We start from the raw sequence: 25623 nt of genomic DNA on the forward strand, positions 1-25623 counted from the left end.
CTTAATTCATCCATATATATATATGTAAACAAAGCCTATGACGTCATTGCTGAACATTTTACAAGCCCATACAAACGGAAGAGGCTGAACGGTGCAGATTACTGGGCGAGGGATGATCCATTCACCTACTTTCTCTCCTTGTGTGTGTTGCATATTGTATAAGGCACCACAATTTTTTCATTATGTTTTTGTTTGAATGAAGGAAAATAATCTTAACCTCCTCATTGATATGACTGGTCCTGCAGCATGGGTGGGATTAGTCGGGTTCACTATGTTAACAAATATAATTTCGTTCAAAATTTTGGGAGATTAGCAAACCTGTACATTTTTGGAATCAGAGCATGGAGAATCTGAAAATCAATGTTGGCATTTGCACAGACACCTGCATGGCCGCCATTTGTGATTTTCAAAATGGCCGCCCTAAAATACATATTTTGCGCCATCTCGGCATCTAATCAAACTAGAAACTTAATTAAATATGCTAATCCTATGTTTTCTGGGTCAAGGAATCCAATAAAGGCCTCAAAATAGTGCTCAGGATTATAGAAAAGCAACAAACAAAGGTAGTTGAAAACCATTGTCTTTATATTTGTGTACTGAGTATTTTGTAATACTCAGTTCCAGAAAGAGGATAATAAGCTTGTTACATACACGTGTCCGGTGGGTTGACGACAACCGTTGACTACCTGATGGTGCATAGGCGAGATAGGGGGCACCTCCGGGACACAAAGGAGATCCCGGGGGAGGAGGCTGTTTCACAGCACCACTTGGTTGTCTGCGACATAAGGGTGAAAGGTGCGAGGAGAGCTCGGCGGGTGAAGTACCAACCGAGAATGAAGGTGTGGAGGTTGAAAGAGGTGACAGTAAGGGAGGCATTAAAAGAGAAGCTGAGTAGGGTAGAGGATGATGTGGTTGAGCTTGAACGTGGTTGGATGTCAATGAAAGATGGTCTGTTGGGAGCCGTTGGTGAGGTATGTGGATTGACAAAAGGACAACCGAGGCACTCGGAAACATGGTGGTGGGATGAGGAAGTTGGAAAGAGGATTGACGAGAAGAGGAAGAAGTTCAAGGAGTGGCAGAAGGCGAAGGGTACAGGAGCAGAAAAAGCAGAGCATGAAAGTTATAAGGCAGCCAGGAAGGCTGCAAAGAAAGAGGTGGCAAAGGCGCAGGAGGCATGTAGGAAAATGTTCGGAGAAAGCTTGGATTCGGAAGAGGGTCAGAGAGCGGTATTCAGGATTGCAAAGGAGATAGCAAAAGAAAGGTGTGATGTGATGGGGGTGAGTTGCTTGAAAGATGAAGTGGGACAAATCGTTGTGGACCCAGATGGAATTAAAGGAAGATGGAAAAGATATATGGAAATGCTGTTGAATACAGAGAATGAATGGGATGGCAACACAGAGAGTAACCCAGTTTTAGGACCGGCAGAGAAGATAACTGAGAAGGAAGTTGAGGAAGCGATAAAAGCAATGAAGAGTAGAAAATCGGGAGGGCCGACGGGAGTTGTGGGAGATTTTTTTTTTTTTTTTTTTTTTGTATACAGAATCGAGGCTCGTGAAAGAGCTAACATTTATCACACAGAGAAAAAATCAAACAGACACACAAAGTATATAATAAGGGGAGTGGTAGACAAGAGAAATATGAGAAAAGCTCTGTTCAAGCCAAACTTGATGTTTACTTTAAGAAAATTGACCAGCACCAGGTCCAACCTCTCCAGCACCAGGTCCATCCTCTCCAACACCAGGCCCATCATCTCGGAGAGATATATCAAGGTATGATCGTTTCAAGGTTTGCAAGACATCAATTGGAACGAGAGTAAGTGTTAACCTTTAATCATTATCTTTTCTTTTCTATCTAAACAGTTCAAGAAATGTTTCTTTCATGTTTTTTATACCTATAGATGTTTTAGGTAAAATATATACTATATACTAAGACAAACATTTGACTAATTGAAGCTAGATGTGAACCGTACGTAACTGTTCCGACTTACATACAAATTCGACTTACAGACAGACTTAAAAAAAGGAACTCGTTTGTAACCCGGGGACTGCCTGTATACTTCCCTATGACTATATACACCCCCTGGATGACTATAAACTCCCCCTATGACTATATACTCCCCCTATGACTATATACTCCCCCATATGACTATATGCTCCTGTGTGTGTACGTGTGTGTGTGTGTGTGTGTGTGTGTGTGTGTGTGTGTGTGTGTGTGTGTGTGTGTGTGTGTGTGTGTGTGTGTGTGTGTGTGTTTCAACATTGTTTGGTACATCGAGCAAGAAAGTTTGATTAACAACATTTCTAACATTGGTGGAGAACATATTGTTATGAATTTTGGGGTAGAGTGATATATAGATTCAGGTAGATCTGTAAAGGTAGATGCTCCAATAATCGGGGGTAGAAATAACTATTTTGATGTACATAAGTAGAGGACCTGTTTAGCCCGGATGTCGGATTAAGCTTGTATATTTGTGGTCGTACGAGGATGGCCTTGTGCTAATTATCATAGGGATTATGCTAATTCCCCTGTGTGTGAGACCTTGTGATTTATCCTTCATCCCATATGGCAACGCACATAGACACAAGGCATGCCCAAAAGCACCACACATACTAATTAAATTAATTGGCCAGTGATGGTGTGCGGGACGTGACCTGTGGTCGGAACGAGGGGATCTGCGGATCGTTCACCCACTGACGCGTCCTGCCTGGAGGGGGCGCAGACGTGCTACATGCACACGAGGGAATGGGGGCCGGGCAGCGCGCGAACGAGGTGGACCGAGGCCGACTTCCCGCCAACGGACCGGACAAGCCGATGAGCCGACGGGACCCCGAGTGGTTGAGCTAAGCCCACACACACACACAACGTTTCTTTTCAATAAAATTATCCCCTCGTGTGTTATAAGTCTGGTGTGGGAGCGCTCCATTTTAGGACATTTATTTATAAACCGGCGCGTTTCCTTGTTATCGGGTTCCATAAATAAATTCCTTTTATTATTTTTCCCTGTACATTTTAACCCGTTCCCGTTTGAGTTACTTTTCACAGGGTGCAGACATCAGCAGGCCATCCAGGTAAGTATGTACTCTTCTTCCTCTTCGCGTATCATCCGCAATCAATTAAAATTTAACGCCTTCATTAACGCTCATTTCCATCCGTGGCTTACTCTCGGTCTTAACTGAGAGCAGTCACGCGACAATATGTTTTGAAAGGAAGGATGAGTACATTATGAGGACACTGTCCATCAAGTTTGACTGTCCATCAAGTTACATAATAGACAAGGCTTAATAGTGTTTTATTGTGCAGATCTTGAATGGCTGTTCAACATAAAAAGGTTGTTGTGGCTGATAAAAACATGCAGAGCACACAGATTAGGCACAAATACACACGCAGAGTGCAAAGCGTATGTCAAACGTGAAAGAGCAAAGAAGACCGGCTGACTGTTGTTGTTGAAGGCAGCAGGAAGTTGGGGTGTGAAGAGAATGACAGAGATCTGTAATCTGGTGCTGAAAGAAGGCCGCATTCCAGTGGATTGGGAATTGAGTACCCTCGTCCCTCTATACAAGGGGAAAGGTGACCCTCTGGAGTGTGGCTCGTACCGAGCGATAAAGTTATTGGAGCATGGAATGAAGGTATTGGAAAGGGTGTTGGAGAGGAGGATAAGGAAGAAGGTGAAGATCGATGAAATGCAGTTTGGATTTACGCCAGGAAGAGGAACGACAGACGCGCTCTTTATTGTGAGGCAGTTGCAGGAGAAGTACATGGAGAAGAGGAAGAAGTTGTTTCTTGGGCTTGTTGATCTGGAGAAAGCATTCAATAGGGTTCCACGCGAAGTATTGACATGGGCATTGAGGAAGTTAGGAGTGGAGGAATGGTTGATCAGAGTAGTGATGGCAATGTACAAAAGAGCGCGCACTGCTGTAAGGACGAAGGACGGGAACAGTGGTGAGTTTGAGGTGAAGGTGGGAGTGCATCAGGGGTCGGTACTAAGTCCACTACTATTTGTAGCTGTGATGGAGGTACTGGCTCAGAACGTAAAGGAGGGTTTACCATGGGAGTTGTTGTATGCAGATGATCTGGTGTTGATTGCAGAAAGTATGGATGGACTGAAGGAAAAGATGAACAAGTGGAAGGAATGTATGGAGACAAAAGGTCTGAAGGTGAATATAGGAAAGACGAAGGCGATGGCAAGTGGTAAAGCATGTGGTGAGGTGGAAAGAACTGGGAAGTGGCCGTGTGCTGTGTGCAGTAAGGGTGTCGGAGTGAACTCCATTCAATGTACAATGTGCGCTGAGTGGGTTCATCAAAAATGTAGTGGTCTGAGAGGGTCATTAACCAGTGTGGCAGCCACATTCAAATGTAAGGTGTGCACAGAGGGAGCTGCAGATGGAGGAAATGTTGAGTTGGATCTTGGAGACGGCGTGAAGCTGGAATGTGTGAAAACATTTTGCTACCTCGGAGACATGCTGAATGGAGAAGGTGGATCAGACTCGGCAATGGTTGCAAGAGTGAGATATGCATGGAAGAAGTTTCGGGAACTGTGTGGCGTGCTGATGAGGAGGGGAGTGTCATTGAAGCTGAAGGGAAAGGTGTATGCTGCATGTGTGAGAAGTGTTGTTATTTATGGGAACGAGACATGGGTAATGAACGTAGAGCATAGAGCAGCAACGAAGGCTGGAAAGAGTGGAAATGCGAATGGTTCGGTGGATGTGTGGAGGATCGTTGAGAGAGAGGAAGACAAATGATGAATTGCGAAAAATGATGGGAATAGAGCCTGTGATTGATGCTGTGAAGAGGAACAGGTTGAGATGGTTTGGTCATGTGTTGAGGAAGGATGAAAGTGACTGGTTGAGAAGAGTGATGGAAATGAATGTAGATGGAAGTAGAGGCCGGGGAAGACCGAGAAAGACTTGGCTAAAGATGGTGGAAGAAGAAATGCGGGCAAGTGGGTTAACAAGGAGAGATGCAGAAAATAGGGCAAGATGGAGAAGATTGTCATGGGGACCGCAAGGCTAATCCCCGCTCTAGCAGGGAAAATGGCCTTTAAATGCATGTTGGTGTTGTTGTTGTTGTCTTTATATTTGTGATATAACTGTATTACATAATACATGATATTGCAAGTCTTTTGAAGTTATAGGTATGGGTTTATAAAGCAAGAAAGCAGCCTTGTTAGTATCAGATTGAACTATAAGTCCTACACACAGGATCTACTAGGTCTATACCGTTCAGGAATATGCTTTTACAGATCTTCATCACTGTCCTGAGTGGCATTTTCGCAAAGGTGTCTACGCAAATGCCAACATTAATTTTTGGATTCCTCATGCTCTGAATATTCCAAAAATGTATAGTTTTGCTAATCTCCAAAAGTTTTGAACGAAAAAACATTGTGAACCTGACTAGATAGCAGGCTGAAGAGATATGTTTAATTTATCTTTTTACCATGGCTTCATTCTTACCATGTCAGACAATGCTCTAATCTATGACAGAAACGTTCAGTGATAATCAAAATTCTAAGCTGGATAGTCTTTTTAAAGAGTTAGAGGATGGGTTAATTAAATGTTGGGAGTATGAAATAATGTTGCGGCATCAAGGATGAAGAAGCAAAATAATAAGAGTTTGAATTGCATCAGATACAAAATTGAATGGAGAGGTTTTTGTTGTTTATCAGTTTGCTCGTGGTACTTTCAACGGAGATATATTGGAGAGGCAGGAGGCAAAAAGGGTGCACTTTTCAGAATCCGACAACCGATAGCTGCACACTTTCTCGACCTGTGCTGTAATGGAAACTTCAGGTTTGTGTGAGCTTCAAGACGTTCATTGAATTCATAGTCTACACGATGACTCCACCGTCAGTCACATCGTCTTCGAAGCACAAGTCATCGGTGCCATGAGGCGTAGCAAAATGACTTATTTGGGCATACTCAACACTCTTCTCTCCATGTACAACATGATGGTTTCCTATTGAGAAAGGAAACAATGTGCTTTTATAGGCAATTGCTGTTATCACATGAAGCTGAAATTTCTCAGAAGCAGAATTAAATGCTTGCTTACCATCATTAAGGTCTGTTTTTTCTAAAGAGCAATAATTCAAAGTATCATCATTGGAGTTGTGGAAAACACATAAATCATCATCCTTCCCTGGGGACAAAGGGAATAAGAACAAGTTAGGTCATTGTGACAAAAACACAACTGTTTAATTCGCATGACTTATGTTCATACACACCAGACACAAATTCAGCATTGTTGCTGCGTTTCATAAATATTATCATCATTAAAGGGCTTTTAACGGGTACAGTTTTTGAATGCAAATTGATTTTCGCTTTCGTTTTTTTAAGCTTTCAGAGTCACAAGTGTATGGAAGGCTCACTGCATTGCCCTGATGAAGCCCCAACAAGGGCAAAACCAGGTATGTAACTGTGAGTTTTGCATACACTTGAGACACTATCTGAATTTAACATCCATAATGACGCACTGCTAGATGGCTCCTCCGGAGCTTGGCAGGCATGCGGACATGCTTGGCGACGACGTCATGACGTTCACACATTAGGTTGGAGCGCCAAATTACAGATACTAGTTAGTTACTCCCAACCGCAGCCAGGACGACTCCATATAGTGAGTGGATACCAGAGATAATGTTACCGTGTGGCAGGCGGTGCTTATCGCTCCCAGTAAGGTGCAGCAATAGCTGTGTGGGACACCTTACTGGCGGTTCCCCACTGATGGTATGTGTAATGAAATTGTGTCTAAGTTGAACCCAGGTGTTATGCCGACTCTGTCCATTGAGAGGCTCCTATATTAATTCGGACTGGACAACGCTCCGATGATTCCTGTGACATTTACTCTGTGTGATGTAATGCATTCTCAGATGGTGCGTGTTACTCTAGGTTCTAAGCTTGCTTGTACTAATTGCAAAACCATTACTTACTTCTATGATTACTGTATGCTGATATGTGGCTTGTTGGTTTCTTACAGGTATTGCTCGAGATCGATTCTGAATTAAACCTACTCTTGGGACAATGTTGTAGGACTGATTCTTACAACAATTAATTCAGAATCTTCTCCTGTCTGAACGGGATCATCATGACTCACAAGTTAATACAAGTTCCAATCTTCGGAGCGGACCCTCAGGCGCCGGACGTGTCTGCTCAACTCTCACATTGGCAGAAGTTACTGACCAGCCATCTGAATGCCCAGGAGGAGCTCGCCGATGTTACGAAGCTCGCGGTGCTGCACTCCCGCGTGAACCACACTGTCTACACGTGCATAACCCAGTGCGCTACGTACGATGCGGCTGTGGAGGAATTGAAACGCATCTACATCAAGACTCGAAGCATGGTCTATACTCGATATCTGCTCGCATCGCGGTGACAAGATCCATCGGAGACCATCGACCATTTCGTTCAAGACCTTCGCCGATTAGAGAAGGGCTGTACTACCGAGACACGAACCCCTGCGCAAGTCTCTGATGATTTGATGCGGGATTCTTTTGTTTCTGGGATTTATTCTCCAATCATCAGACAATGATTGCTTGAGGAAGAAGCAGAGTTGACGCTAGAGAGAGCTCATAAACTCTCACTCTTGTACCAAGAAGCTCAAGTTCAAGCCGAATCGTACGATCGACCGTACGGTCACTGCAGGTTTAACCGGCACGACACGACCGGAGAGAGCTACCACGGAGCACACGGATGCTCCCCCTCTGCCGGAATCGGGGACAACGGACACTCTCTCGAGGATTTCGACCCGAGTGTGACAGCCGCCGCCGCGGCCGCTCCCTCAGCCAGAAATAACGCTACGTGCCTTTTCTGCGGGAACCGGAACCATTTAAGGTCAGTTTGTCCGGCTAGAGACGCGAAATGTCATTCGTGTTCTCGGAAAGGACACTTTTCGAAAGTTTGTCGTTCATCGCGGGGCCGGCGACCTCGCTCGACTTTGAATGTGATACTCTCTCCGCCCGAATCACGACCGGCGCCACACGCGGCCTTGATTGGGATCGCCCCTTCATGCGGGCCCGTGCTGCATGCACGACCTTGACGGTGAACGAGGCGCCACCAAAACAAGTGGCGCGCACAGGCGTGATCGCGGCCCGCCCGTCCTTGACTGGCATTCTTTCGTCGCCCAGCCCACGTCCTGTTTTGTCATGATCAATGCGAGCTGGCGTCGAATCTACCCACGTGGCTCGAGCACCATCTACCGGTGGCTCGACTGACCCACGTTCGGCTTTAACTTCACGGAGAACGCTCATTGGCGTCGCATCTACAAGCGTGGCTCGAGCGCCACCTATCGACGACTCGACTGATCCACGTTCGGCTTTTCCCTCACGGAGGACGCTCACCAGCGTCGAATCTATACGCGTGGCTCGAGCGCCATCTACCCGCGGTTCGACTGATCCACGTTCAGCTTTAACTTCACGGAAGACGCTTGCTGGCGCCGGATCCACACGCATGGCTCGAGCGCCCCTCTCGACGACTCAATGGTGGCGGGACCACCTGGCTTGTCCAGCGCGGTTGTTCCACTAATGATTGCGGGGCAACATGCTAATGCCTTAATCGACACTGGATTGACGGATAGTTATGTTGATTTGCGACTCGTTCAAAAGCATGGGTGGCCAATTCTCGGGACAACACGTCGAATCTTCATGGCCTCCCAAGGGCTATGGCTCTGCACTCGGGGAGAATGCCGCCTAAAACTTGTGATTAATGGTCGCATGTTTCCGGATGTGCATTTAATGGTCTTACCAGCGTTATGTGCGGAAGTGTTGCTGGGACATGATTTTCTCGGACGGCATGGGAGATTGGAAATGGAATTTGGTGGTGCTGATACTCTTGCTGTGTGTGCTCTTGCAGGGATGAAAATTGAACCACTGTCGCTGTTCCCCAATATGACTACTGACTGTACACCGGTTGCCATGAAATCGCGACGCTATTCCCGGGCTGACACACAATTCATTGCTGAGGAGACGACGCGACTGCTAAAGGAGGGTATAATCGAACCTAGTAGATCGCCTTGGAGGGCCCAAGTTTTGGTGGTGCAGACCACCACGCATCGTAACCGCATGGTAATCGACTACTCGCAGACGATTGATGGGTTTACACAATTGGACGCCTACCCACTCCCGGGAATGGATTCTCTGGTACGACAGGTGGCACAGTACTCGGTCCACAGCACATTAGATCTTCGTAGCATGTATCATCAGATTCCAATCTCCGAGGCCGATTGCATCTACACCGGGTTTGAATCCGGACAAAGGTTGTACCAGTTCAAACGGCTCCCTTTCGGGGTCACAAATGGGGTCCTGCTTCCAAAGGGCCATGGACGATCTCATTGCTAAGGAGAACTTAACCGATGTCTTCGTTTATCTGGATAATCTCACGGTTTGCGGGTACGACAAAGCACATCATGATGCTAACCTGAAACGCTTCCTCGAGGTTGCGCACTAGTATCGACTGACTATGAACGAGGATAAATGTCGCTATTCTGCTCGAACAATAGATCTCCTGGGGTACACCATGACCCATGGCTCTATCGCTCCAGACAAGGAGCGACTGCGACCCTTGCTCGACATGGCCCCGCCCCACGATCGTAATTCTTTGAAGCGTGCTCTCGGGCTTTTTGCTCATTACTCTAAGTAGGTGCAAAATTTCTCTGAGAAGCTTCGTACACTTGTGGATTGCAAAGAGTTCCCCATGGCTCACGTTGCTAAGGCCGCTTTCCATGGCCTGAAGTCTGACATAGCTGGCGCCGCTGTGTCGACGATTGATGAAAACAAGTCCTTTGTTTTGGAAAGCGATGCGTCGGATCACGCGATAGCTGCTACACTCTCTCAAGTGGAGCGACCTGTGGCCTTCTTTTCAAGGACTCTCTCCCCTGCCAGGGGCGGATCCAGGAATTTCAAGACGAGGGGTGCATGAAACTATAGGGCTGGGGGTGGGTGATTATGGAGGGTCTGGGGGTCCTCCCCCAGGAAATTTTTTTTAAATTGATCATCAGAAACAGCATTTCGTGCGTTCTTGGCAGTTTCTGCAGTTCCTTGTGTTCTTTCCTGGTCCAACAGTTCAGCAGATTCGCACCGCCTGCACCCTCATCCTGGATCGAGGGGGGGGGTGCACACCCCCTGCACCCCCCCACCTGGATCCGCCCCTGCCTGCGGAATGCCGACACTCATCTGTCGAAAAGGAGTCATACGCCATCATCGAGTCGATCAGGCGCTGGCGGCCATATTTGCTTGGCAGATGTTTTCAGATCATCACGGATCAACAGAGTGTTGCCTTTATGTACGATACGCACCATGCTCAACACATTAATAGTGAGAAAATCACTCGCTGGAGAATTGAGTTGGCCAATTTTTGTTACACTATCAAGTATCGCCCGGGGCGGGATAACCTAATAGCAGATGCCTTATCACGGCCACCGGTGTGTGCGAGCCTCACCTCGTTTGAGGATCTCCGCGACCTTCATGACACATTGTGTCATCCCGGCGTGACGCGTTTAGCTCATTATGTGCGCAGTCATAATTTGCCCTATTAGATTGAGGATATTCGTTGGCTATGTCGCACTTGTTCCATTTGCGCTGAACTCAAACCTTGCTTCTACAAACCTCGGATGGGTACGCTGGTCCAGGCCACTCGGCCGTGGGAGCGTTTGGCTATGGACTTCAATGGGCCCCTGCCGCCTTCGTGTCTACCGTCTTGTCCGGGCATACCGGCTTCGGGCAGTTCTTGTTATCTTCTCACGGTAGTTGATGAGTTCTCCAGATTTCCCTTTGCTTTCCCGTGTGGCGATATGACCGCTGCCACATTTATCTGGTGTCTGCAGGAGTTGTTTTCTATGTTTGGGAACCCGGCCTTTGTCCATACTGATTGTGGAGCGGTGTTCTTTTCCCATGATGTGAGAGCATTCTTGCTCCAGCGGAATATCGCTTCTAGCTATACTACTCCGTATCGGCCCCAGGCAAACGGACAGGTGGAACGCTTTAATGGCATTATTTGGAAAGCCATTGCTCTGACACTTAGGTCTAACGGACTAGGGTTGGACCGATGGACCTGGGTGGTACCCACCATGCTCAGCTCGATCAGGACTTTATTGTGCACCGCTACTAATCAAAGTCCCCATGACCGTATGTTTCGCTTTTCACGTTGTTCTGGAGGTGGTAGTCCTTTGCCAGGCTGGCTGGCTGTGCCCGGACCAGCTTTCCTCAAGCGCGTGGTTCGCTCGAGTAAGTACGAACCCCTCGTCGACAAGGTTCGTATTCTCCAAGCCAACCCCGAGCATGCTCGAGTGCTGATGCCAAATGGACGTGAGTCTACCGTCTCGGTACGTCATCTTTCCCCGTGCGGGGATACTGTTGAGCCGGACTACGGCACGGTAATTCCGACAATGGAGAATCTACCGGCTATCCCACCGCCACATGCGCCCGACCCAGATGGCTTTGTGGGGCCACCGCAGTCACCCGAGTTAGGTGATAATTCCGATGCGGGGGATTTCGGTCTCGTGGATGTGGCACCTGGTGCCTATCGGACACGCGCTGGGAGAGAAATTCGCCGCCCCGATCGCTATGGATGGACTGACTGACATGGACTGCTGTTACCTGATATTAATCTGCTGCTAACTAATGTTTCTATGCTGCTATGGCTTGTTAGCTTGACTTCCGCCAATGGGGGGTAGTGTAGTTTTAACGGCGAGGAGAATGCAATGAAATTGTGTCTAAGTTGAACCCAGGTGTTATGCAGACTCTGTTCACTGAGAGGCTCCTATATGAATTCGGACTGGACAGCGCTCCGATGATTCCTGTGACATTTACTCTGTGTGATGTAGTGCATTCTCAGATGGTGCGCGTTACTCTAGGTTCTAAGCTTGCTTGTACTAATTGCAAAACAATTACTTACTTCTATGATTACTGTATACTGATATGTGGCTTGTTGGTTTCTTACAGGTATTGCTAGAGATCGATTCTGAATTAAACCTACTCTTGGGACAATGTTGTAGGACTGATTCTTACAACAGTATGAAGTCGAAAAATGACTGATTGATATATATATATACAGACGTGGCATTTAATATGGATTTTTTTTTTTTCTTGACTTGGGTTTACTTTCTGAACTCAGTATATCAATCTGGTGAGTTTCTTTTACCCTTCGGTGATGTCTTTGTTGAAAGAACCATGTCACTGATTGTCTTTCGCAGCAAGAAGTCAATAACAGGATTATATCACAGGTGGCGTGACAAAATGTAAGGACAGGTACATTTGACGATTGGCTTCACGATCGGGTATATAAGGGTTGTTGCGTTCTGTATTAGTGGAAAACAACTGCTGCACGTCCACAAAAGTTATTGCCGCTTCCTCTGGAGATGGTCCGTCAACTTGACAATGCTGTTTGTCATGGAGTGGTGGCTTTACGAAATTCTGGCATGAAACAGCGTGCTATTGCTCGGCAGTATGGCATCACTCAAGGTCAGGTGTCAAAGATCCTGAAACGAAATGCTCAGAGGGGTGTCCCTACTCCAATACCAAGGCCAGGACATCCACGCAGAACCACAAGGAGAGATGATCGCCAGCTGCACCGGTTAATCTGCAATGGCCGTACCAAGTCAGCTAATCGGCTTAGGGCTGAGTGGCAGCAACTGACAAATGTGCCTGTATCCAGAAGGCTAGTCAACCAACGACTGGTTCAAGCAGGCTATCGTGCCAGGCATCCCCTGAGAAAGCCACGTCTGACCAGACAACACTGCCAGCGCCGATTGCAGTGGGCCAGAAAGCACCGTCAATGGAAGCCAGGACACTGGAATCACGTGACCTTCAGTGACGAGTCCAGATTTCTGGTCTATCGTCAAGATGGCCGCGTCCGAGTGCGCAGACAAGTGCATGAAGCCCACAACGAAGATTGTATAGTGCCAAGAGTCCAAGCTGGAGGTGGTGGGGTGACCGTTTGGGCTGCTTTTCATGCAGGGGGCAAAACTGACCTGGTTGTTCTGAATGGAAACCTGAACCAGTTCAAGTACAGGGTCATTCTGGGAGAAACATTGCTTCCATTTGCTCGTGCAGCCTTTTGAGGAAACTTTGTCTTCCAAGATGACAATGCACGGCCTCATCGTGCTCGCATGATCCAACACTTTCTTTCTGATCGTGGTGTAGAGCATATGGAGTGGCCTGCCATGTCCCCGGATATGAATCCGATAGAGAACTTGTGGGCAGAATTAACGCGTCAAATCGACAACTTGGACCAGCAGCCTACCTCTGTGCGTGAATTGCAGCAGGCTATTGTCACGGCATGGCAAGCGATTCCTGTCCAAACCTTGGCAAATCTCGTGAACAGCATGCCTCGATGTGTACGTGCTCTCCTGAATGCTCGTGCGGGTTACACGAAGTACTGATCTGTAATTTTACTGTCCGTAATCCCAGTCATAATTTAGCTTTTGTTTTTGTCGAAAATTTTTTGGGCTAATGTGCAAAATAAAGAGATACTTCTGGAAAACGTACAGAAGTTTAACACCGTACTGTCCATGAATTGAGTTCGATATCAGTTTGCATCACTTTCAAGGATTAATTTATTTGCTTAGAAATGTCAAATGTGGTTTTTGTTTCTTTTAAAGGTCACATGAACAAAATCTAGAATAATTTCAACATAATTCCAATGAACTTTTGGTTCTAAGTCATCTTGAAAAGTAAGTTCACCCCCACAAAAAAAATATTCCATATTAAATGCCAAGTCTGTATATTGTTGTGGAAATGAGAATTGTGTTTTTTTTATTGTTGTAAAAAATATCACCCTCCTTCCTCCAGTTGTTGTGTATAAAGGTCAAAGGGCGTCCCTTAGTTAGGTCATATACAATCACGTTAGCCAATCATAGATTTCCTCCTTGTTGGTAGTTATTTCCTTATTCTGTGTATTAGGTTAAGGCTTTGTCTTCCATTAATTAATACTCCATTGCACCGAATTCAAAGAGATAGATCCCCTTTTTTCAAATTCCCCCAAAGCCTTTATTGCCAACTGCATTTATTACCAACTGCATTTGCCTCCATTGAGCACGCGGTCGGCTCGGAGAAGAAAGGCGTGTCTCCACCTCGTCATAGAGGGGAGGAGTGAGCCAGCCCTTGCCGACCAACCCAGAACGAGGGGTTTGGCTTTGAGAGGGCGTGGGGAGAACCGTCGAGTAGGTTCGCGAAGGTTAAAGGGCGTGGCATATATAACTCGCACCATGACGACGCCACCAGATGAGAGACGCGCAAGAGAGGAGACGATATGAGAGACGCGCAAGAGAGGAGACGATATAAGAGACGCGCAAGAGAGGAGACGATATGAGAGACGCGCAAGAGAGGAGACAATATAAGAGACGCGCAAGAGAGGAGACGAGATGAGAGACGCGCAAGAGAGGAGACGATATGAGAGACGTGCAAGAGAGGAGACGATATGAGAGACGCGCAAGAGAGGAGACGAGATAAGAGACGCGCAAGAGAGGAGACGAGATAAGAGACGCGCAAGAGACGAGAGGATATAAGAGACACGCAAGAGAGGAGACGATATAAGAGACGCGCAAGAGAGGAGATGATATAAGAGACACGCAAGAGAGGAGACGATATAAGAGACGCGCATGAGAGGAGACGATATAAGAGACGCGCAAGAGAAGAGACGATATACGTGCCGCGCAAGAGGTGAGAGAGAGAAAGTCCACCACCATCAGTTGAGTCCACCACCATCAGTTGAGTCCACCACCACCAGCTGGAGTCCACCACCACCAGCTTTGAGACCACGCAGTTTCGACCCGCTGCGACGCGGGAGCCGGATTGCGGTGGCATCGGTGGCCGTCGAGGTCCCGCCCGACGTCCCGTGCGGGATCAAGCTCCAGCTCCGGTTCCCGTTGGACCTTCCTCTCCTTCCACCAAATCGTTCCTGCCTTCATTTCCCCATTCGTGTGAGTTTGATTGTCGTCCGTTTTGTGTGTCTCGTCCTGGGTATAATTAAGACTGTAGGTAAGCTAGTGTTGCACTGTGTCTCCTTGATTCCTTCTGTCTTTATTTTATTATCTTTCCTTCTTCCTTGGTTATTTTGGTCCTGTAAATAGTAGGAATAAATATAGTAGCATTTTCAAACCTTTTTGCCTTTCGTCTTCCTCTTCTTCACATCTGTGTCGTCTTTGTGATTTCTCCATTGGGCACCTGTGGCACGATTTGGCCAACGTTTATGAATCGGGTTAGTCTTGGTAATAGTTCGTGCCGCGGTTGCTAAACACCGCTCGGCAATCAATTAACATCTGTCCGTGGTACGAACGGGGCTGTGCACCGGCCTTTCCGGAGGTCGCGGTACGGCGTCAGGGATCACGTCGGTCAGCAATAAATAAGGGGTCTAATCCCCCCTCAAAGGGCAACCATAGGCCGACGTTGGGTTCCGCAACAATTGGTGTCGGGAGCGAGATTCGGACCTGAAGCGCTTAGCGCGCTCAAATTACGAGTGGCCCGAAATTTTGTTTTATAAAATCCCAAATTGAGTCGCGCCATGGATGATCAAGGCGACAGGATGCCGGTGGGGGAACTAGAAGAACTGCAATAGCCTCCTTTATGGTTCACCCTCAACAATCACCAATAAACTCCAATACATTCAGAACTCCGCTGCCCGTCTACTCACCCATTCCCGGACCCGTGACCACATCACCCCCGTCCTTTACAAGCTTCACTGGCTCCCCATCTCCCAGAGAATCCAGTACAAAATCCTCCTCTTGACCTACAAAGCCCTCCATAACCTGGCCCCATCCTACCTGGCTGACCTCCTCTCCAGACACACTCCCACCCGCAACCTCCGCTCTGCTGGTACCAACCTCCTGACCCCCCCCCCCCCCCCCCCCCCCATCCGGACCAAATTTAGATCCTGGGGGGACAGGGCCTTCTCCATCGCTGCTCCCACCCTCTGGAACTCGCTACCTCACACCATCAGAGACTCCTCCTCACTCACCACATTCAAAACATCACTCAAGACCCACCTGTTCAACATTGCATTCAACATTTAACCCACAGCATCTAACCCCTGACTATCTCCTCTCCTTCTCCCTCCTTTGTGCTTTGAATATTTCCCTATTGATTCTTCTTTTTTTGCAATTGTTTTTATGTTTTGCTATGCATTATGTTTTGCACTCTGTCAAAGCGTCTTTGGGCTTCCTGAAAAGCGCTATATAAAATAAATGCATTATTATTATTATTATTAGAAGAGGGGTTAGGGGTAACCCAGGACCAGAGGGAAGAAATGGAGGAGAGAAATGATGATGTGGTTGAGGAGGTGTCAGGTGCACAAAATGGCGCCCTCGCGCACGTGGTATCAGACGCACAAAGTGGCGGCTCGCACGAGCGCGGGGTAGCCGCGCCCGCTGCGCAAATAGGGGGGGATTGATGTGCGGGACCTCATGGCGCAGATTAATGCAGCCATACTAATGGGGAATATGGGGCTAGAAGCCAAAATCGGGGAATTGAGAAATGATATGGGGGGGGCAAATGGGAGCAATGGAGGGCCAAATGGGGGCAATGAGGGACGAAGCAAGGGGTACCAGTGAACGTTTAGACAATAAATTTGAGGGGTTAGACAACGGGATAAAAGAGGTAAAGAATGGGTTAACGGGGCTAGAAGATAGGATGGAAGGCAAATTGCGGGCAATAGGGGAGCAATCCGCCCGGGAAATTAAACAAATGGGAGAGCAGATAGAGGAGGTAAAAATCGGGTTAGACACTAAATTGGATGCTCAGAGGGATGAATTGGAACAGATGAGGGCGGCATCTACTAAAGAGATGGGAGAAATGGGGGAGGAGATAAGACGAGGTGTAGGCGAGGGTGTCTCGAGGGTACGCGAGGAGGTAAAGCGAGGTAAGGAGCGTATGGAGAAAGAGGTGAGGAATAATACGGCTAAGTTACAAGGGGGCATAGAAGACCTGACACAGGGGGTGGAACAGCTGACGGTGGGACAAAAGGAACTAGTGGAGCAGGTAGAAAAGAACACTGCGGTACTAGGAGGGTTGAAGGCAACACAAAACGAAATCAAAAATGACTTAATAGCAACGAAGAGGGAATGTCAGATGGTACGTGAGGGACTGACAACGAGGTTGGACGAGGTGACGGAGGCAATGGAGACGAAGGACCGGGAGGTGAGGACGCATATAGAAACGGTAGAGGAAAAATTAGAGGAAGAAATCGAGGGGGCGCACCGGGGAATGAAGGAGGTAAAGGAAAAATTAGAGGAAGTGGAAGAGGGGGTGAGTGAAATTAAGAAGGGACGGAGGGAAACTAAGAGGGAGATAAAGGAGGAGGTGATGGAATATGTGCAAGGTCGGTGCTAAAATCGTGATGGTGTGCTTGCTAACCAAATAAAGAGTTTGCAGGTGGCGAAGGAGGTGCGGAGACGAGGTGCCAAGGTGAGTGGCGATATACGCGGACATGTATATGGTGTGAGGGGAGATTCAGTCGGCTTGGGGGTTGGTTTGGACCCGGGTGTTAGTGAGAGGCCGCTGGTGAAGTGTGCGACAGGTACGGAGTGTATGGACAGAGGAGGTGTGCGAGAATGTCCGACTATGGGGTGTGTGAGGAAAAAGTGCGCGCTGAGGAGTGAGTGTGCTGTCGAGAGTGAGTTGGTCGTAGCGCGTGTGCGAGGGGGCACATGGAAGCGCGGAATGGGGAGTGTTACAGAGGATGTAACGAGAGAGTGCACACCTGTGGTCAGTGTTACGGAGGGTGTGATGGGAAAGTGTGCACAAGAGGATGCGCGAGAAAGGTGTGTAACGGACGGGTGCATGAGTACAGAGTGCGCTGTCAAGAGTAAGGGTGAATGCGCGACCGAGGGTGGTGGCAAAAGTAGTAAGAGTGACACGGAGCGTGAGTTGGTTGTGGCAGGTGAGAGAGAATGTACACCTGGAATGGAAGGATGCACACCTGGAATGGTAGAGCGCGTATGGGAATGCACACTGGAGTTGGTAGTGAGGCACGTGATTGGGTGTGCGGAGGAGAGCACACCTGTGGTTGTCACAGAGGATGTGACCGAGGAGGGGGCGCGAAGAGGTGTGTTGGTGAGGTGTGCGAACGACGAGTGTGTGCAAAGGTGTGCGGTGGTCAGGTGTGTGACAAAGTCTGTGAGCGGAATGAGTGTACCTGGGTGTGTAAGAGAAGGTGCAATGATGAGGAGCATGGGAACGGCTGGATGTATGAGCAAGGAACGGAACGCGGGGTGTGAGCATGCAAGTGGAGCATCGACGCTAAACGGGATAGCGGTTAGATCGACGTTTAGCCGAAGCGAGCCCTCGGTTCGTGCCGGGCAGCTTCGTGTGCCACGGGGACCAGCGGGGATCGTAACCGCGGTGGTTTCGAAAGAACCGCCATACGCGATCCACGCCGGGCCGCGCTCTGAACGGCCGCGTCCGTGCTCCGCGAGGCGGAACGGGCGGCCCGGTAAGAAGGGTCGTCATGGCGACCCCTTTTTGTTGCGGCGTTCCGGCAGGGCGAGATCGGGCCATTGGACGGCTCCGTGCCGAGATGGTGCGTGGGATCTCGGCCCGGGTAAGCCCCCTCCTTCCCTGCACCGAATGCCGGACGAATCCAACCGTCGGCACCAAATAACCCGCATTCATTGCTCGGCTTTACGAAGCCGAGCTTTGGAAATGAATTGGCGCACCGAGAGGCTCAAGTGAGTAGACGTGTGATGATGATAGTGTTTTGGACCCGAAATTGAAAAGCAAAATTTGATGATTGGCAAAGGATTGGCAGATTGATGATTGGCAGATGATTGGTAGAGTGATTGGCAAATTTTTAATTGGCTGGAATTTGGTGAGCAAAATTTATAGTAGGAGATACCCGATGTGGTGGGATGGCAACTCTGCCATCCCTCACAGCGGGGGCAAAGGAACACTAGTTATGGGGTTGGCAGTGAAAACTAGCCCGGGAGGGTTAGGATATCGTGTGTAGGGATCTAGAGAAGATGACCATAGGTAACGGTAAGGTTAGGTAGTGACACTGATACCTGTAGTGGGGACGCAGGTATATTAGTTTGGATGATAATGACGAGGGAGCGCAATAGTTTAAGGGGGCGACTGGGAAGCGCAAGTTCCAGAGGGGAGTAGTTAGATAAAATGATGCCGTGTGTTTGAGAATCGAAAGTGTATTGAGCGTGGAAGTATATGGAGCAGTGAGTAAGGAACGATTGAGATTGCACAGGTGTGCAACTGAACAGGTGGATGGAGCAGTGTATGAGTGAGTGATGGTGATGTGTGTTGTGTTGACCAAATGGTCCAGGGAGGAAGGAGGGTGCAGGAAGCACCAGGTATAGGAGTGATTGCACAGGTGTGCAACTACAGGTGTATGGAGCATGGTTGTATGGAATACATGGAGTGTGGAATATATGGAGTATGGAATGGATGGTCGTGGAGTGAGTATGGTGGAAACTGTGGAGTGGAGTGGATGGTGCGAAGGTGTGAATGGGGGAAGAGCGGACCCCTATCACGAATGCCCGGGGAGGGTAGTTTAAGTGTTAGGTAGAGGGTACAGGTAAATTGTGGTTGGATATTGGCATCTGTGGTGCGTGTGGAAGAATGGAGTTTGGATGGGTGCATTAGTGACGTGGAAATGGCTGGGCGTGTGGCCTGTTAGTGTGTGTAGTTGGTTGAGCACGCCGCCACTGTTAGGGTGTCGGCCAGGTGAGGCCGCAGGTGGGCTCTGGGAGCCGGTAGAGTTGTTGTGGATGGGGCCCGAGGATCCGGAGGACGGACCCGGGTAGCCCAGTGCCAGAGAGGGCACCGAGTGGGGTAAGCGCCAAGGAGGGCCTTCCCCAGTTAGATAGGTTAGGTCAAGGAGCAGGTAAGCTCGGAGGCGACTGCAGTGGTGGAGGTGTGCAGGTGGGTAGACCTGCTGGGAGAGCCACACGACCCAGTCCTGAAATTGTGCAAGGGCACAGGGAGTTGAATCGGGGGAGTGAGACCCCAAATTGATGAAGCACCACAGTTTGGTCAATGGGAATTTGGTTCTTAAAACCGCATAAAGTGTAAGATGGCCAATGTTTTGGCAGGGAAAGACCCCGGGTAGTGTAAAGTGTATTAAAGTCATTTAGAGGATAGTTAGGATTAAGAATCTCCTCGCACCATCTACATCCACTCACCTGAGGTGACAAAACTCCGCACCATGCCATGTTTTTATTTTTATTGTGCAAATGTTTGGAATGTGAGATGCATCATGATGTGGGTGTGACATTGCGCTTTGTTGTTCCATCTCTCCCTCCTTATGAGGATTGATGATGAATTGGTGATGGCAAATTTTGGTTAGAGGGATTGTGGGGACGAATTTGGTATTGAGGAAATATGGGGAAGACGAGACATTAGTGACGAATTTGTAAATGTGTAGATTGTTGTAAATATGGGGTAAGGGCAAGGGTAGAGTAGGTGACAGGGGGGGTGACATACGGTAGAGACGAGCTTTTCTCCGCTCCGTCTCCAAACGCACCTCGCCTTGCATTGCCTTGTTTGATGTGTACCCTTGTGATCTTACCCCTCGCTCACCTGTCCTTTCCCCCCCCCTTGTCTCCCACACGAGGACTGTGCGCCACTGGGCGCCGAGGGGAGCGTGCGGGAGTCCGCCATTGTGCGCCCGAAACTCCCGGAACCAGCTGTCTGCATCGATGCACCACCTTATGGACCACATGTCTGTGGCTGAGCACCACTGATGGACCCCATGGGTTGGGGCATGGCCCCTCTGCTGGAACCGGCCATGAAGGCCCGAGATCTTGCTGGCGGACCTTGGTCACAGGGCACCTATGCCACAGGTGAACCACACATAGTTGGCCCTGTGGGCCATAAATAAATAAAAGATGGACGCATTGTGTGCCTTTTTATTAGTCCAAATAGGCCGCCAGCAAAGAAGAAAGACAACATCAGGAAGAGAGCAACAGCCAGCAGAGGGAGCCGAAGAGGAAGACACCACCAGGGTTTGTTTTTATTTTTTATTCATGAACTGTGATGACTGTGCACCAAAGGGTGCTTTGTGGTGCTTGATGGTGTTTTGGTGCGTCTTTCTGGTGTGTCGATGCAGGGCAGACTGTCTCCCCCCCCAAAAGAACAATCACAGGTCCTGGGTTAGTTTTGTAAATAAAATAGAGTAACTGTAAATAATGCGCCCCCATCGTTCATGTTGTAGTTTGAAGACAATTCCGTAATTCGGTTAGTTGTGGGCGTGAGGCTGTTAGGCAGGGTGAAATGGAGCAGCGGGACATAGTTATTTGTGTTTTAAAACTGTCACACTCAGGGTCAGGTTAAATGTAGAGGGAACTACACCTACGTGCCACACTAAAAGTAAAAGTAATAGGCCCGGGACGTGCCGAAGAGGAGGAGGGTGCAGTGTTGTGGAAATGAGAATTGTGTTTTTTTATTGTTGTAAAAAATATCACCCTCCTTCCTCCAGTTGTTGTGTATAAAGGTCAAAGGGCATCCCTTCGTTAGGTCATATACAATCACGTTAGCCAATCATCGATATCCTCCTTGTTGGTAGTTATTTCCTTATTCTGTGTATTAGGTTAAGGCTTTGTCTTCCATTAATTAATACTCCATTGCACCGAATTCAAATAGATAGATCCCCTTTTTTCAAATTCCCCCAAAGCCTTTATTGCCAACTCCATTTATTACCAACTGCATTTGCCTCCATTGAGCACGCGGTCGGCTCGGAGAAGAAAGGCGTGTCTCCACCTCGTCATAGAGGGGAGGAGTGAGCCAGCCCTTGCCAACCAACCCAGAACGAGGGGTTTGGCTTTGAGAGGGCGTGGGGAGAACCGTTGAGTAGGTTCGCAAAGGTTAAAGGGCGTGGCATATATAACCCGCACCACGACGACGCCACCAGATGAGAGACGCGCAAGAGAGGAGACAATATGAGAGACGCGTAAGAGAGGAGACGATATAAGAGACGCGCAAGAGAGGAGACGATATGAGAGACGCGCAAGAGAGGAGACGATATGAGAGATGCGCAAGAGAGGAGACGATATAAGAGACGCGCAAGAGAGGAGACGAGATGAGAGACGCGCAAGAGAGGAGACGATATGAGAGACGCGCAAGAGAGGAGACGATATGAGAGACGCGCAAGAGAGGAGACGAGATAAGAGACGCGCAAGAGAGGAGATGAGATTAGAGACGCGCAAGAGAGGAGACGATATAAGAGACGCGCAAGAGAGGAGACGATATAAGAGACGCGCAAGAGAGGAGACGATATAAGAGACGCGCAAGAGAGGAGACGATATAAGAGACGCGCAAGAGAGGACACGATATAAGAGACGCGCAAGAGAAGAGACGATATACATGCCGCGCAAGAGGTGAGAGAGAGAGAGTCCACCACCATCAGTTGAGTCCACCACCATCAGTTGAGTCCACCACCACCAGCTTGGAGTCCACCACCACCAGCTTTGAGACCACGCAGTTTCGACCCGCTGCGACGCGGGAGCCGGATTGCGGTGGCATCGCTGGCCGTCGAGGTCCCGCCCGACGTCCCGTGTGGGTTCAAGCTCCAGCTCCGGTTCCCGTTGGACCCTCCTCTCCTTCCACCGAATCGTTCCTGCCTTCATTTCCCCATTCGTGTGAGTTTGATTGTCATCCGTTTTGTGTGTCCCGTCCTGGGTATAATTAAGACTGTAGGTAAGCTAGCGTTGCACTGTGTCTCCTTGATTCCTTCTGTCTTTATTTTATTATCTTTCCTTCTTCCTTGGTTATTTTGGTCCTGTAAATAGTAGGAATAAATATAGTAGCATTTTCAAACTTTTTGCCTTCGTCTTCCTCTTCTTCACATCCGTGTCGTCTTTGTGATTTCTCCATTGGGCACCTGTGGCACGATTTGGCCAACGTTTATGAATCGGGTTAGTCTTGGTAATAGTTCGTGCCGCGGTTGCTAAACACCGCTCGGCAATCAATTAACATCTGTCCGCGGTACGAACGGGGCTGTGCACCGGCCTTTCCGGAGGTCGCGGTACGGCGTCAGGGATCACGTCGGTCAGCAATAAACAAGAGGTCTAATCCCCCCTCAAAGGGGAACCATAGGCTGACGTTGGGTTCCGCAACAATATATATATATATATCGTAAGACTGCTGCCTAACGACTTAAACATGCAGAACTGTGTGTCAGAGTGTGTCAGAGTGCAGTTTGAACATTTGAACTGCTCTGTTTCATGTATATTAGACTGATTAGAGTGTTTAATGAGTAATCATGTTTTGTTTTGCACCAAAGAACAATAATAAACTAAGTTGTTTGTTGCAGGTATCGTTCTTAAAAATGTGCCCAGGGTTTTTGGACCACTCTGTGTGTGTGTGTATATATTGTTGCGGTTTTGAGAACCCACACTTGTTGTAAATATCACATCATTAAAGGTTAAAGGTAGCACCCCATAGATAGGCCACAAGCAACACGTAGGTCACCATAGGACATCAGTTATTTCTTAGTATGTGTTAGATAAGGCCATTTTCCAATAGTTGAATCTGCGTTGCGTCAATCAAATAAGAGTAGGCCCCATCCGTTCATTTTGCCAGCCTCCCCTCCAAGCGACGCCATTAAGCACGCTCCCCAGTCTGTGCCCCATGGCCCCTCCCAATTTGGTATGCTCCTTGGCCGCAGCCTTCGCTGCCCGTGAGCTCACTCAATGCCGCCATAAGCCATGAGGTGAAGCCCGGAAAAAGGGGGCGGAGCGCCAGGGAGGAGGTGTGGCCACGTCACCCAGCCGTCAGGGCGGGTCCGGTAAGCGATAACCAGCCAACCAGGGCTGGAGTGACATCGCCTGACAGGGCATGGTTGGGGCTCGCAGAGCGTTCACTGGCTTAACCTATAAAAGCCAGTGCACAAAGCCCTCGAAAGGACTGCCGCGATTTGAAGGGCTTGAAAGGACTGTGCGGGGAGGACTCGGACAATTTGCGCTTTGCATAAGGACTGATGCGATTACGAAAGGACTGTGCAGAAGGAACTCGCTGGCGCTGATTACCGGAGGACTGGCACAATTTGCAGCGTGATAAAAGATTGATCATTGTGGAAAGAGCTGATGGTATTAAAAAGGACTGTCGTGATTACAGAGGATTGCCACGAACTGCCGCGTGCAGGACATTGGGAGGGAGCGTTTGGCACGAGTCGTGCGCATATTATGTACGCGAGTATACCAGCTTTCCCCCCGTCATTATAATTGTCCGCTCGCGTTACGCTACACGAATAGCTGCCTGCCGGGTTTCGTCTGCTGGACCGGAGCCGGACTGGAGCCTGGACCCCATCGCCGGACCTTTCACCCTACAATCTGCAATCCTGTGTGAGTGTCTGTATGTAAGACGGGCCCGTTTGTCCAGGGAATAAGTTAAGACTGTAATTAAGACTGCCCTGTGTACTTTTCCTTCCTCTTTCTTTCTTGTACATTCCTTTTGTTTCCTCTTCTTCTTTGTACATAATTAATAAACCCATCTGTTCTTCCTATTTTCCTGGTTTCATCTTATCCGATCGTCCTCGTCTTTTCTCTAATTGGGTAAGCGTGGCACGATCGCAACTGCTTCAAATCGGGTCTAGTCACCTGTTAACAGCTCGGATCGCGGATTGCTATCCGCTTGGCGTTTCCATCAATATCCATGATTTGAGCGGGAGTTATTCCCTCGTTTCCGGTCAGCGTTAGTACTTAGGTAGTAGCGAATCCCTAGGCCTAACAAACCCTACCTAACGCTGCCCGCGAAGGACGTTATAACCCCCAGGGTCGCGTCGGCCAGATAAAAGACATGGGGATTAACCCCCTCTTGATAAGGGGAGAGCCGACATCGGAGATCCGTAACAATATATATATATATATATATATATATATATATATATATATATATATATATATATATATATATAATGCATTTATTTTATATAGCGCTTTTCAGGAAGCCCAAAGACGCTTTGACAGAGTGCAAAACATAATGCATAGCAAAACATAAAGACAATTGAAAAAAAAAGAAGAATCAATAGGGAAATATTCAAAGCACAAAGGAGGGAGAAGGAGAGGAGATAGTCAGGGGTTAGATGCTGTGGGTTAAATGTTGAATGCAGTGTTGAACAGGTGGGTCTTGAGTGATGTTTTGAATGTGGTGAGTGAGGAGGAGTCTCTGATGGTGTGAGGTAGCGAGTTCCAGAGGGTGGGAGCAGCGATGGAGAAGGCCCTGTCCCCCCAGGATCTAAATTTGGTCCGGATGGGGGGGGTCAGGAGGTTGGTACCAGCAGAGCGGAGGTTGCGGGTGGGAGTGTGTCTGGAGAGGAGGTCAGCCAGGTAGGATGGGGCCAGGTTATGGAGGGCTTTGTAGGTCAAGAGGAGGATTTTGTACTGGATTCTCTGGGAGATGGGGAGCCAGTGAAGCTTGTAAAGGACGGGGGTGATGTGGTCACGGGTCCGGGAATGGGTGAGTAGACGGGCAGCGGAGTTCTGAATGTATTGGAGTTTATTGGTGATTGTTGAGGGTGAACCATAAAGGAGGCTATTGCAGTAGTCCAGACGGGAAGTGATGAAGGCGTGGATGAGGTTTTCTGCAGCCACGGAGGAGAGGGATGGATGGAGACGGGCGATGTTTTTCAGGTGAAAGAAGGCTGTCTTTGTGATCTGTTTAGTGTATTTGTCGAAGGAGAGGGTTTGGTCAAAGATGATGCC

The 25623-nt window shown here is 48.5% G+C and overlaps 1 protein-coding gene across 4 annotated transcripts in view; it reads right to left on the bottom strand.

Moving 5' to 3' along the window:
* Nucleotides 1-3782: 3782 nt before the first annotated feature.
* The window catches only part of LOC137430100 (V-set and immunoglobulin domain-containing protein 10-like 2), a 199108-nt gene continuing 177267 nt past the window's right edge, over nucleotides 3783-25623 (bottom strand). Inside the window, exons 13-14 of one of the 4 annotated variants that reach the window (XM_068120655.2) lie at nucleotides 6046-6132; nucleotides 3783-5952 (exon numbers count right to left, since the gene is read on the bottom strand). In XM_068120655.2, the coding sequence (XP_067976756.2) occupies nucleotides 5825-5952; nucleotides 6046-6132 (215 nt within the window). In that variant the 3' untranslated portion in view covers nucleotides 3783-5824. The remainder of the gene's footprint in view (nucleotides 5953-6045; nucleotides 6133-25623) is intronic. The other 3 variants (XM_078780093.1, XM_078780092.1, XM_078780091.1) reach the window with 3 other exon arrangements.

This window comes from Myxine glutinosa, chromosome 6 (genome assembly GCF_964187855.1).
Source record: "Myxine glutinosa chromosome 6, kmMyxGlut1.1, whole genome shotgun sequence".
NCBI classification, from domain to species: Eukaryota; Metazoa; Chordata; class Myxini; order Myxiniformes; family Myxinidae; genus Myxine; species Myxine glutinosa.